This window comes from Chlorocebus sabaeus, chromosome 25 (genome assembly GCF_047675955.1).
Source record: "Chlorocebus sabaeus isolate Y175 chromosome 25, mChlSab1.0.hap1, whole genome shotgun sequence".
Lineage (NCBI taxonomy): Eukaryota > Metazoa > Chordata > Mammalia > Primates > Cercopithecidae > Chlorocebus > Chlorocebus sabaeus.
The window spans coordinates 78,806,272-78,818,842 of NC_132928.1; the positions used below are offsets into that span (position 1 = coordinate 78,806,272).

General features: G+C 39.2%; 1 protein-coding gene across 8 annotated transcripts in view; it reads right to left on the reverse strand.

The window, feature by feature from the left end:
- Positions 1-12,571, reverse strand: part of RGS7 (regulator of G protein signaling 7) — a 571,447-nt gene that overhangs the window by 82,621 nt on the left and 476,255 nt on the right. For all 8 annotated transcript variants that reach the window (XM_007989930.3, XM_037986188.2, XM_007989927.3 and 5 more), the window contains 3 exons: positions 10,847-10,911; positions 9,205-9,281; positions 9,017-9,098 (listed from right to left, as the gene is read on the reverse strand). In XM_007989930.3, the coding sequence (XP_007988121.1) occupies positions 9,017-9,098; positions 9,205-9,281; positions 10,847-10,911 (224 nt within the window). The remainder of the gene's footprint in view (positions 1-9,016; positions 9,099-9,204; positions 9,282-10,846; positions 10,912-12,571) is intronic.

Sequence of the window (12,571 nt, forward strand, 5' to 3'; positions counted from 1 at the left end):
TTTATTCCTTAGTCAACCTGGCTAGAGGTTTATTGACTTCATTGGTTTTTTCAAAAAAACAAGTTTTGATTATGTTGATTTTCTCTATATTCTCTTGCCATTCTCATTGACATCTGCTTTAATTTTTATCATTTCTTCTCTTCTGCTTACTTTGGATTTAACTTGTTCTCCTATTCCTAGTTTCCAAATGTGGAAGTTTAGATTACTAATTTTAGATCTTTCTTTCTTCTAGTACATATACTCAATGATATAAATTTCCCTCTAAGCACTGCTTTCACTGGATCCTGAAAATTTTGATAAAGTATATTTTTATTTTAAATTAGTTTGAAATATTTTTATATTTCTCTTGAGACTGCTTCTATGACCCACATGTTATTTAGAAGTGTGTTGTTTAATCTACTAGTATTTTGAGATATTTTAGCTGTTCTGATTTCTAGTTTTACATCATTTTGGTCTGAGAACATACTAAGTGTGATTTCTAGTCTTCTAAATTTGTTAAGGTGTGTTTTTTTTGACCCAGAGTGCAATCTCTTCTATTGTGTGCTCCATGGAAGCTTGAGAAGAATGTGTATTCTGCTGTTGTTGTATGAAGTGTTTTATGGACGTCAGTTATATCCAGTTGATTGATGGTGTACTTCAGTTAAACCTTGTTCTTAGTTCCTTACTGATTTTCTGCCCGCTTGAACTGTAAATTACTGATAGAGGGGTATTAAAGTCTCAGAATATACTAGCGTATTTATCCATTTCTCCTTTCACTTCTTTCAGTGTTTGCCTCATACTTTGATGCTCTGTTGTTAAATGCATAGACATTAAATATTATTATGTCCTTATGAAGAATTGATCCTTTTATCATTATGTAATATTCCTCTTTATCTCTGATAATTTTCCTTGCTCTGAGGTTGGCTTTGTCTGAAATTAATCTACCTACTCCAGCTTTCTTTTGATCAGTGTTAGCATTTAACTTCATATTTAATGGATTTGTACACACACACAGGCACACACATGCGCACGCACACACACATACACACACACACACACACACACTTGCTTTGCCAGGCTATTCTATATGAATTTATTTGAAGAAAAAAGATATATAGGGACATTTATGGGACTATAAGCAAGATACAAGGACAAGAGACCTTCCAAACGGATAACAAATCCCCTTTCACTCTCTATGCCTTGCTGTAACAAACTGTCCCTTGTCTCAGGGTTTACCTATCACCTTTAGCTTAATGAGTTTCAGAATCAATTCTATATCCCGAAACATCCCTCAAATTTTGGTCTCATGTCTACAACTATTGACAAGATCTCTCTCCATCTGAATGTCATGTCATCACACTCAGCATGCCCTAAAACAAACTCACTGTTCCAAATCTGCTACGAACCCTTAGCAAAATCCTTTGCAAATTTCATATGTCCACCATTTTCTCAACTACTCAGACTCAATATTTTGCATTAAGTTGCATGCTACAAAATGTTAGGTTTAGGATAGGGAATTGAAGACAGACTCTCCGCTCTTCAAGAAATCGTGGTCTGACAGACGTTTAAACAAGTGTTCTGGTCAGTGTCAACGAAAATGCTACAAAATGCTGATTACATATGGGTTTTAAAAAGCATAGGTAAATCAACTATTCTCACTACTTTGTGATTAGGATTTGCTTAACTTGAATTCAGGAAGAATTCAATGATTATTGTTCTATATTGAATATTCTGATGAAGTATATTTCCATTTCTCTGCTTAAGCCTTTTTATCCATGACGTCTTTGTTGAATGCTTGGCATGCATTCAACCCTAAACTAACAGGCTTGGGAAGCAAAGAAGGTGATCTAATTGTTGTTTCAGGAAAGAACTCTGAAAATTATGAATCTCATTCTCTATCCACTGATTGCCTTTTCTCCATTCTATTTCTGGCTCATGACTTCTAATCTATACTTGAATTTATCATTTGCATCATTAGAAGTTGGCAATGACCTTTAGATAGCTTTGAGTATTAGAAAGCTTTTATATTGAGATTTTATTTTCCAGTCATTTTCACAGTAGTCATACAGAACCCAATGTGTGGTAAACTAACAAACTTTATTCCAAGTCTGCTTAGTAACATTTCAAAGTAGGAAGACACTTTCCATGGGACTTCGCATTCCTAGGGTCACTAATCTTATTAATAATTTCACAATTTTTTTTGTTCTTCCTTTTTTTAGTTTGCCTCCTTACCGCCCATCCATTCACATCTTAACTCCAGCTCATCCACGTTCTTTTTAAAGTATGGTGTAGAGGATGGGGCACAAAATGCTAAAAATTGAGTTTCTTCAGAACTTTGACAACTAGAAGTTTCACTCCAATTTAGCTAGATGTTAAAATCCTGTTAATACAGGCTACTACTAATGCATTATTCCTTGTGTGTGTGTATGTGTGGGGCTTCATTAAATTCTTGAAGCATTAAATACACAAGTCAACTGAAATACTATATTATCTTTGTCATACTACAATCCGGTGTATTTCTCCCACTATATTCTTCAGTAGTTAGTTTCTGGCAATTCTGTCTAGAGTCCTTAGTAAGTGAAGAGTCCTTTTTAGTGTTATGACCTTAATTTTTTTTCTGGAGTAAACGCTGACATACTTAGGAGGCTAACTTTATTTTATAGAGACATTAAGTACTAGAATGATTATTCTGTGTCAATCTGACCTAAAAATGACCTCATGGTGTTTTGAAAGGTAAAAAATCATATTATGTATATTTTCTACACTCTAGGTAAAATGCACATAGTATATCATATTTCACATTAAACTGACTTTAAGTATATTTTAAAGATTCTGAACTGTTATTGCAAATTTCCCTTTCCCCACTACATTTCTGGCTAATGGCTTCCAATCCATTCTTGAGGTTGGAATAATAAATGCTCGTGTCAAATCAAATCGAATAAAAGTATTCAAAAGGTAAGGTAGCATATCACCTTTACTTGAATTAAAAGCTTCATAAGGATCAACTCTTATCTGTTATATTTTTTATTGAAAGGTATAATAGCAGAACTGTGAAAGGAAAAGCAAAATGAAAAACATTCAACAAAAATGCTGTTAGGATAACTCCATTTCTGGCTTTTGAAAATAAAGATACTTTATATATTTACGAAGGCAAATCGATTCAGGAAAATATAATTACATAACTTAAAAGTCTTTCAATTAGATCGTGTCACAGATCTGTGACATTTAAGTATAGAGCTTTTTATTCTAATGGGAATATCAATCTCAAGACTTTTAAAATTGATAGTGATTACTTCATATTTTCTCAATTAACCTTCTGAAAAACCATAACAAAATTTAGACCCTACTTTCTTATCTCTTTTTTGTACTAATAATTTCTGTAAACTAAATATGTGTGTATGTGTTTGTTTGTGTGTGTATTTTAGAGACAGGGTTTCACTCTGTTACCCAGGCTGGAGTGCAATGGCATGATATAGCTCACTGCAACCGCAAACTCCTGGCCACAGGGAATCTTCTTAGCCTCAGCCTCCTGAGTAGCTAGGATTACAAGCATGCACCATCATACCTGGCTAACGTTTTGAAGAGATGGAATCTCACTAAGTTGCCCAGGCTTAAATATAGTTTATATATTTTAAAAATTTTAGGCTGGGCGCGGTGGCTCATGCCTGTAATCCCAGCACTTTGGGAAGCTGAGGTGGGAGGATCACCTGAGGCCAGGAGTTCGAGACCAGCCTGGCCAACATAGTGAAACCCCGTCTCTACTAAAAATATAGCCGGGCATGGTGGCAGGCGCCTGTAATTCCAGCTATTCAGGAGGCTGAGGCAAGACAATTGCTTGAACCTGGGAGGTGAAGGTTGCAGTGAGGTAAGATTGCACCACCGCACTCCAGCCTGGGTGACAGAGCAAGATTCTGTCTTAAAAAAAAAAATAAATAAAAACAAAAATAAAAAATAAACATTTAGATCCTTCTTGAAATAATAACATATATAGGTTGTTACACAAGATCATCATAAGTAAACATTGAAGATAGGACTTACCAGGCAGCCCTGTTGGCAATGGCCCTCTAGGGTGTATACTGTATACACATCCCTGGCAGGGGCGTTCTACACGTGTTAGTTGGATTTCCCTAGGTCAGGGGCGTGTGGCCTATAATATATGAAAGATGCCCTGAACTCTGGACTTTTAAAAACAGTAAAATATGAAAACCATGATAAAATACAAAAGGACACCTATAAATACAGCCATTTTTTAAGAAGCAAGAGGATGTATGAAAACCATGAGTAAAATATAATAAGACACCTATAAACACAGCTATATCCTATGTGGACTATTGCATTCTAACTATTTATTCTTTCTTTTTGCAGGATAGATACATAAAGTCAGGATCTCATTCTTGCTGGAGCTACTTTCTCTGCCTGGATCCACAGCACTCTTTAGTTCCAGGCCTGGCTCTCCCACTGCTAGCTCTGAACCTTAGCAAGTCCTATAAATAACACGAGCATCTGTATCTCCCTTCAGAAAACAAATAGTGCAGTCATACTCATCCTGCTGCGTTAATGACTATGTTCATAAAATGCGACACTGGACTACGAGTTTTAGGAATCAAGGAGTGTGTTTTAGTCCACTTTTTATGCCTGGCCTTAATATAATATCTGGCACATATTGATACAGAATAAAAGGTATCATTACGTGATACCTTTCCATATGTATCGACATGTATCCCATGATCCATGTTCCATATTATGGGAAGGGTGGCAATGCCCTGTTTCATGAGTTTCAGATTCAACCTTTGAAGGAAACATGTTTTAGCCATTGCATTGGCAGACGACTCCAGGACTTACATATTTAAATGACAAAAATGTTGGGGATAAAAGCATTCCCCACACAGTTCAAAAAGTTCCATAGGTGGGTAAAGGAACAATCCCTTTGAAGGGGAAAGTCAACCCGGTCTGACTTATTTCAGGTAAACAGTTTGATAAAGACCAAGAAAGGCTGCTTTGTTCTAAGTCTTGCGTTTCTGCACCTAGAGGACAGATTCTACATTCCAGAATAAAGGCTTAAATAAAAATGCAAACATACAGGAAATAAAAGAGTTTACAAATAAAGGGTACTAAGAGAGAGGGCTCATAGATGAGCAATTAACACCACGGTGACCACATCAGCCTTAAGTCAAGGTCAGCCTATTTCATGCAAAGTATCCCTAAATGGAAAAGTGGAAAGGTAAGGCTGGAGGAAAAAGGAGATGACTATGGGAGTGGTCTTCGGAGTTATTCTGGTTGAGACCTCAGAACCAAAGACAAAGGTTGTGATGCTCCTTGATTGTACTCTGCGAGATTCACAGATGTCATTAAAACCATGAAGTATAGGAGCTGCGTTTGCATTATCTGTTTCCATATTCCATTTTTTTCTCTATCCTTTTTCGCGCTACTCTCTGTTTCTGTTCACGAAGGAAGCTGAAAATTTATTGTCTTTCACCTGTCAAGTGAGATTGCTAAAGTGATTTGCCAGCTGCTTTTACCCAGGTGATCTCATTTAATGTTCAATCAATAGTGCAAGGTAGGTAGATATATTTCCATTTTCTAAGTGAGACTCCTACATCTCAGAAAGGGCAAATCCCTCTGCACGGTGGGCCTCATAAATAACGGAGTCAGGTCTGTCTGATTCCCAAGCCCAGCTGCTTCTCACTCTGCCCAGGTCTCCCTATTCCCTTTTCTACTGGTCGTTAGCTGACATAATAAAAACTGGAAGTGTACACAATAGGACAATCTCTTAGATATGGACATCTTCTGGTGAGGGGCGGTATGCAATATTAGGCCCCAGGCCATACCAGATTAAGCCTCTGGACAGTTTGAGATACTCTCTGGTATTTTCCTACACATGGTCTAGGATTCTAGGTTGCTTGGGTGGCAATAATTTGGTGTTAACATGCAAGGCCTAGCTTCCTAGCTTCACAGATCCTGTCTAGAAGACACTTAAATTTTACAGTGAATACTACAAGGTACAAAGAGTCTTTCATTACGGCCACAGACAGGACAGACTATGAAGAAGAAACTGAGCTATAGAAATACCTATTCACTTTAACTCTAGGATATAGGATTTAGGGTCTAAATATATTAGGATTGATTATGACAACTGCAGAATTCATTTCTAGGGACAAATGTAAAAGTGTAGACATTCTTAGAAAGTATCACAATATTGCTGTTTTCCCCTATGCCACTTTTTCTTCAGGGGGCCTAGTTACCTTAGAAAGTTCTTGTCATTGCTTAGCTAACACTACAGCCAGCAAATAGAGATAGATCTTATGTGTTTGGCTGAGAAAATAGCATTAGGAGCTCTCTTAGGAGAACCTTTCTGTTAATGTCCCTGTCATCATCATCTTTGTCTATTAACTCAGAGTAAGGACCCAAAAGACTAAAAACAAGATAAACACCAGCACCTGTATGGCAGACAAAGCCTTTGGACAAGTGTCAGCATTTCACTAGTGCCTGAGATCACTTCGAAATGTTTAAATTTTAAAAATGCCAAGAGGGATTACCTCTAAAGTAATACAGGAAGTTATAATGCAAGAAAAAGAAATGGTTGAAGGTAGGATTGGTTTAGGTAAATGCCATTCTCAGAGGCTCATGACAACCCAAAGCTCTATTTTCCTCTAGAAAATAAGTGATGGCAGCCAGGTGCGGTGGCTCACGCCTGTCATCCCAGCACTTTGGAAGGCTGAGGCAGGCAGATCACAAGGTCAGGAGATCAAGACCATCCTTGCTAACACGGTGAAACCCCGTCTCTACTAAAAATACAAAAGATTAACCAGGCGTGGTGGCGGGCGCCTGTAGTCCCAGCTACTCAGGAGGCTGAGGCAGGAGAATGGTGTGAACCCGGGAAGCGGAGCTTGAAGTGAGCTGAGATCGCGCCACTGCACTCCAGCCTGGGCCACAGAGTGAGACTCCGTCTCAAAAAAAAAAAAAAAAAAAAAAAAAAAAAAAAAAAAAAAATCAACAAGGGAGATGGAGCCAGTGGCTTCTGGGTGGTTTCTGCCTCCAGATCCTCCTTGGGATGACTTTCTAGTTGGAAGCCTAGTGAAGGGTGTGGTGGAGGCCTCTTGGATAACACTCATATGTGCTCTTTGCTGGTGGGAGACAGGAAAGACTAGCGCCTGGCTTGCACTGGATAGAGGGAAAGACAACTGGGATCAGATTCTGCCTCCAACAGAAGCACACAGAGGCCTTAGGCAGTGGAGCAGGGGAGTGTCTGAGGTGGAATCATTTGTCATCTCTGCGAGCACGGGTCTCAGAGCATGAAATAGATGTGGGCAGTGCAGGGGAGCTGGCCTGGTGTGAGTCCTCTTGGGTTGCCAGGAGGAACCAGGCCATGGAAGCTAAACGAGGCTAGAAAAGAGCCACCAGATGTCCAGGGGACAAAGTGGATAAGCATAGGAACATAACGCATTGACTGGTTTCTAGAAGTTGCTTAAACAAACAAAAAAAATAAAAATCCTACTTATTGTCCTTGCAATAGCTATGCACCTGACCTCAAAATCCTTTTTCTTCATGAACAATAAAACTCACACTGAATTTTCAGTAGCAAAACCAGTTAATTCTCAATTCTAATCTTTTCAGAATTCAAAAGAGAGAACAAATTCAATATATCATTTAACAATTGCATTGCTATCTGAAGCTGAAATATGTACATATATAAACAAACCTTTGGAGACTTTCTATTTTGGTCTGATTCTGAAGGTAGTTGAAGAGAAAATTGTAAGGTATTCTTATCAATCTTATTTGTCTTTCATGCTATGAACCTATTATTTATCTAATAATACTTATATAAATATTATTCTCTAGTGCCTTGTCTGTATTTAAATAAATCTACAGAAGAAAACGATACAGCATCAAAATAGAAAGAAATATATGAGGTTGTCTTATGGTTGCTGGTAACCACTGTTTAATGTTATCCATACAGTTTTCTGGTATTAATTAAGGATACTCATTAATGTTACTCTGAGGCACATAGTTTAACATTAATAAGGAAGAAAGCCAGCTAAGTTATTATATAGAGATCCAATGTCGTGTCATTAAAAATGCAGGCTGATTTGAATTTGAGCCACAGGAAATGTTAGACTGTGAAAGTCAACAACCAAAGCAGGCTACTAATAGGTTTTAAGAAAAAATCAGGCTGGGCATGGTGGCTTATCCCTGTAATCCCAGAACTTTGGGAGGCTGAGGCAGGCAGATTACTTGAGCTCAGGAGTTCGAGACCAGCCTGGGCACCATGGTGAAACTCCATCTCTATCAAAAATACAAAAAATTAGCCAGGCTTTGTGGCACTTGCCTGTCGTCCCAACTACTCGGGAGGCTGAGGTGGGAGGACAGCTTGAACTGGGAGGCAGAGGTTACAGTGAGCCAAGATCACGCCACTGCACTCCAGCCACAGAGATAGATCCCATAAAAAAAAGACAGTGAGAGTGAGAGTGAGAAAGAAAGAAAGAAAGAAAGAAAGAAAGAAAGAAAGAAAGAAAGAAAGAAAGAAAGAAAGAAAGAAAGAAAGAAGAGAAAGAAAGAGAGGGGAGGGAAGGAAGGAAGGAAGGAGGGAAGGAAGGAAGGAAGGAAGGAAGGAAGGAAGGAAGGAAGGAAGGAAGGAAGGAAGGGAGGGAGGGAGGGAAGGAAAATTAGGGCAGGAATAACATCTTTACTTGCACTTTTACTATAAAGCCAGAAAAATGTAAACAATAAAACATGAAAACCTGTTTTGTTGCAGTGGTTTTTCTTTCAAATGTATACAGAAGCATTAGATACCTCAAATAGCAAGAGAGTAAGCAAGCGTTATCATGGTGGGAAAATGCATGGTTTTAGAAATTAAATCTGATGCTACTGAGGTCTGGTCATCCTACACCAAAGTGGTGATCTTTTCTTAACGAATTCACCAAGATACCGTGGGGAGTGCAAGGGGTCACTCCAGGCTTTCCCTTACTTTGGTAAGGCTCCCCTCTCTTCCCACAGACAGAGAAGACGGATTCAAGATGAGAGTGTGACGCTTGCTTACCACAGGCCTGTGCACATCCCAGAACGCTCTCTCTTGGCTGTCAAGGATCTTCCTTTCAATCTTGTCTCTCTTCTTGTCCACTCTGTCAACACGGTAACAATGGATAGCATTTAGTATTAACTGCAGTGCCTCTCTGGACAAAAAGGCACAACTTGAACAAATCTTCCAAAAGACTCACAAGGACTCACTTTGCTTGTGCTTCTGCTTGCATGAAAATGAACTCCCACTTCCGGGCAAACGCTCTCTGCAGCCTGGCCAGGCTCTCCTGAAAAACATACCCCATGTGAGGACATTCAGTGTTCTTCTTCACTGCTCTCTTCTAGCTTGGTTACCACTTGTATTTGTCAAGGAAACAAATAGAGAGTTTCTAAAGCCCTAAGTGTACTGTGGTTCTCAAAGATAAGCCACGCTCCCTGAATTCAGCTCATCTTCATATTGTCAGTCTTAGAGGAAGCAGAAAAATCTGTTACAAATATCAAGTTTTTGAATTACTGACTTCGGAGAACGGGACTAAAAATCCAATATGTATCTGCAAAATACTAAAATTACCTGGTACATAAGGAGGTGTTCCAGATGAACCCATTGGATTTTTCTGTACTCACTTTATAGAGGAACAGAACAGCAATACATTCCTACCACGCATGCAGTCAGCCTATTCGGTTCCTCACAATACATGTAACACCCTGGCGGCCCACAACCTGTTCCTACCCAGTGCTTTGAATTCAGGAAATCTAACGTAGCAACCATCTGCACAAATGACAGCAGATGACTTCTATCTGCTGATGATCACCGTCAGCAGATAAAATTTTGGCAAAACCCACTCTTTCCCAGGGTAAATGGTCTTTAATCCTCAGAGTTTGGATATCTTCACTATGTAGGATGTATCTGACATTTTGACAGTTAAGTAGATTTTAGAAAATAAGATATGCTTCCCTCTTATACTTTGAGTTTATGTATTTCGAGTTTTGCCACACGCAATGTGAATGAAGAGAGGAAGTAAGTAAATGGATTCATGAGCCCACTGTGATGCCAGATCCCTGGAAATCTGACCCTTCAGATCCATGAATGAGGCTGGGCGCGGTGGCTCATGCCTGTAATCCCAGCACTTTTAGGAGGCTGAGGCAGGTAGATCACCTGAGGTCAGGAGTTCAAGACCAGCCTGGCCAACATGGTGAAACCCAGTCTCTATTAAAAACATAAAAATTAGCTGCCAGGTGTGGTGGCTCATGCCTGTAATCCCCGCACTTTGGGAGGCCGAGACGGGCGGATCACGAGGTCAGGAGATCGAGACCATCCTGGCTAACATGGTGAAACCCCGTCTCTACTAAAAATACAAAAATTAGTAAGGCGTGGTATCGGGCGCCTGTAATCCCAGTTACTCGGGAGGCTGAGGCACGTGAATGGCGTGAACCCAGGAGGTGGAGGTTGCAGTGAGCTGAGATTGCGCCACTGCACTCCAGCCTGGGCGACAGAGCGAGACTCTGTCTCAAAAAAAAAAAAAAAAAAAAATTAGCTGGGCGTGGTGTCGCACACCTGTAATCCCAGCTACTCCAGAGGCTGAAGCAAGAGAATCACTTGAACCTGGAAGGCAGAGGTTGCAGTGAGCCAAGATCGTGCCACTGCACTGCAACCTGGGTGACAAGAGTGAAACTCCATCTCAAAAGAAAAGAAAAGAAAAGAAAAGAAAAGAAAAGAAAAGAAAAGAAAAGAAAAGAAAAGAAAAGAAAAAAGATCCATGAATGGAGAGTTAACAGCCTGCCCAGAAAAGACTGTGGGCCTTACTGCTGTGCATCCTATGACTGTCCTTGCCAGAAGGTCCTTGGTACTTACAGCCTCATAGTCTGCGAGCTCCAGTCGTGCCTTGTTTTGCATTGTTCTCTTGCAGAGGTAAACGGCTGAAAAAAAAAAAAATCAATCATTTCTTGCCTGCTTATCAACACCATGGCACTATAAGTAAAAGTACAACATTACAAATCAAGACGATCGCACTTTTTTCCCAAGTTGTAATTTTTGATCATTTTCTTAGACAAAAAATAATTCTGTAATAACATTATTACTGAAATTCAAGCATCAAGATATTTATGGTATCCTAATAAATATGCTAAGAAACTTGGTAACTTTTTTTTTTTAGAGATAGTCTTACTCTGTCACCCAGGCTGAAGCAAGTGTAGTGGCAAGAGCCTTGTTCATTGCAGCCACAAACTCCTAGGCTCAATCGATCCTTTTGCCTCAGCCTCCCGAGTAGCTGGGACTATAGGCATGAGCCACCAAGTCTAGCTAATTTTATTATTATTATTATTATTTGCAAAGAGGCTTCTTGCTTTGTTGCCCAGGCTGGTCTTCAACTCCTGGGCTCAAGTGATCCTTCCACCTCAGCCTCTAAGTGCTAAGATTATAGGCATGAGCCATAATCATTTAAACATTTTTATTAAATGGTCATCACAGTTTTTAGCATCTTCAACAAATAAGAGGAGAAAATAAAACCTTTTAAAAGGGTCACCAAATGAACTTAACAATCTACATATACAAGTAAAATCATTTCACAAAAAGGAAATTATGAATTATTGGCACATTCAATGATGTCCAGATTCTACTGTCAACTGAAACAATCTGTTCATGTACACTGAAGACTTCTCGGCATCTTCTTTGCTTTATTTCACAAGAGCCCATCTTCCATCGTTTGGTCACTAGGAGGAGGGTATAACATCTTACCTACCTTCCACAGTATTTCCATTTTCCTGAGGAGTCAATGGCCTGGGCTGCCATGGAAAGTCCATCTGGGCAGCAGATGTATAGGAGAAGGTGGTGACAGCAGTGTTGCAATTGAGCACATTTCTTCAATTATTTCAGGGTATTCTAGTGACTCTCATGACAACCTCAAGGCATTTGCAGCCCTCTGGTAGAGTCCCAATTGCCAGAATATTTTTGTCATTGTTTTTCACTAAATATGCATGATATTTGAGTCTCATGAAACTCAAGATACATCATATCTGTTATAGATGTTGAGTAAATGCATTGGATGAGGACTGTCAAATATTACTTATTGTAAGGCTACCTCGATGAGGTTGCCTTGGAAATATCACCTTTGTACTACACTGTGCCACCCCTAGTTTTGGATAATGACGTCCAGCTGGTATCATTAAGGAAACACACTACACAGAAAATTTGAGACCGGTGCTAACAGGGACACTATTTCCTCAATTTCTGTAAGGTTTCCTGTATGAAAGTCAAGATGAAGCAAAGAGCCAACCACAGAATGATGCTGACATTCCTACAAAGGCTAAGAAGCCAGTATATTATATTAGAACACATCTTTGTACAATCTACCATGATAATTTTATTGTTCTACTAATATTAGTAATTTCTAAAAGTCAGACTTCATAAACAAAAGCGACATGATGTGTTCATTTCCTAATTCGTCATAATTGATGCTCACTCCCGAAGGACCTCTTACTATAGAGGCCGCTGTGACTTGAATAAAATATCTAAAATGTTCTAAGGAGTTGTAAAAGAAATTGAAGCGTATGTGAAATACCCCTGAGGGTGTCTCTTCAT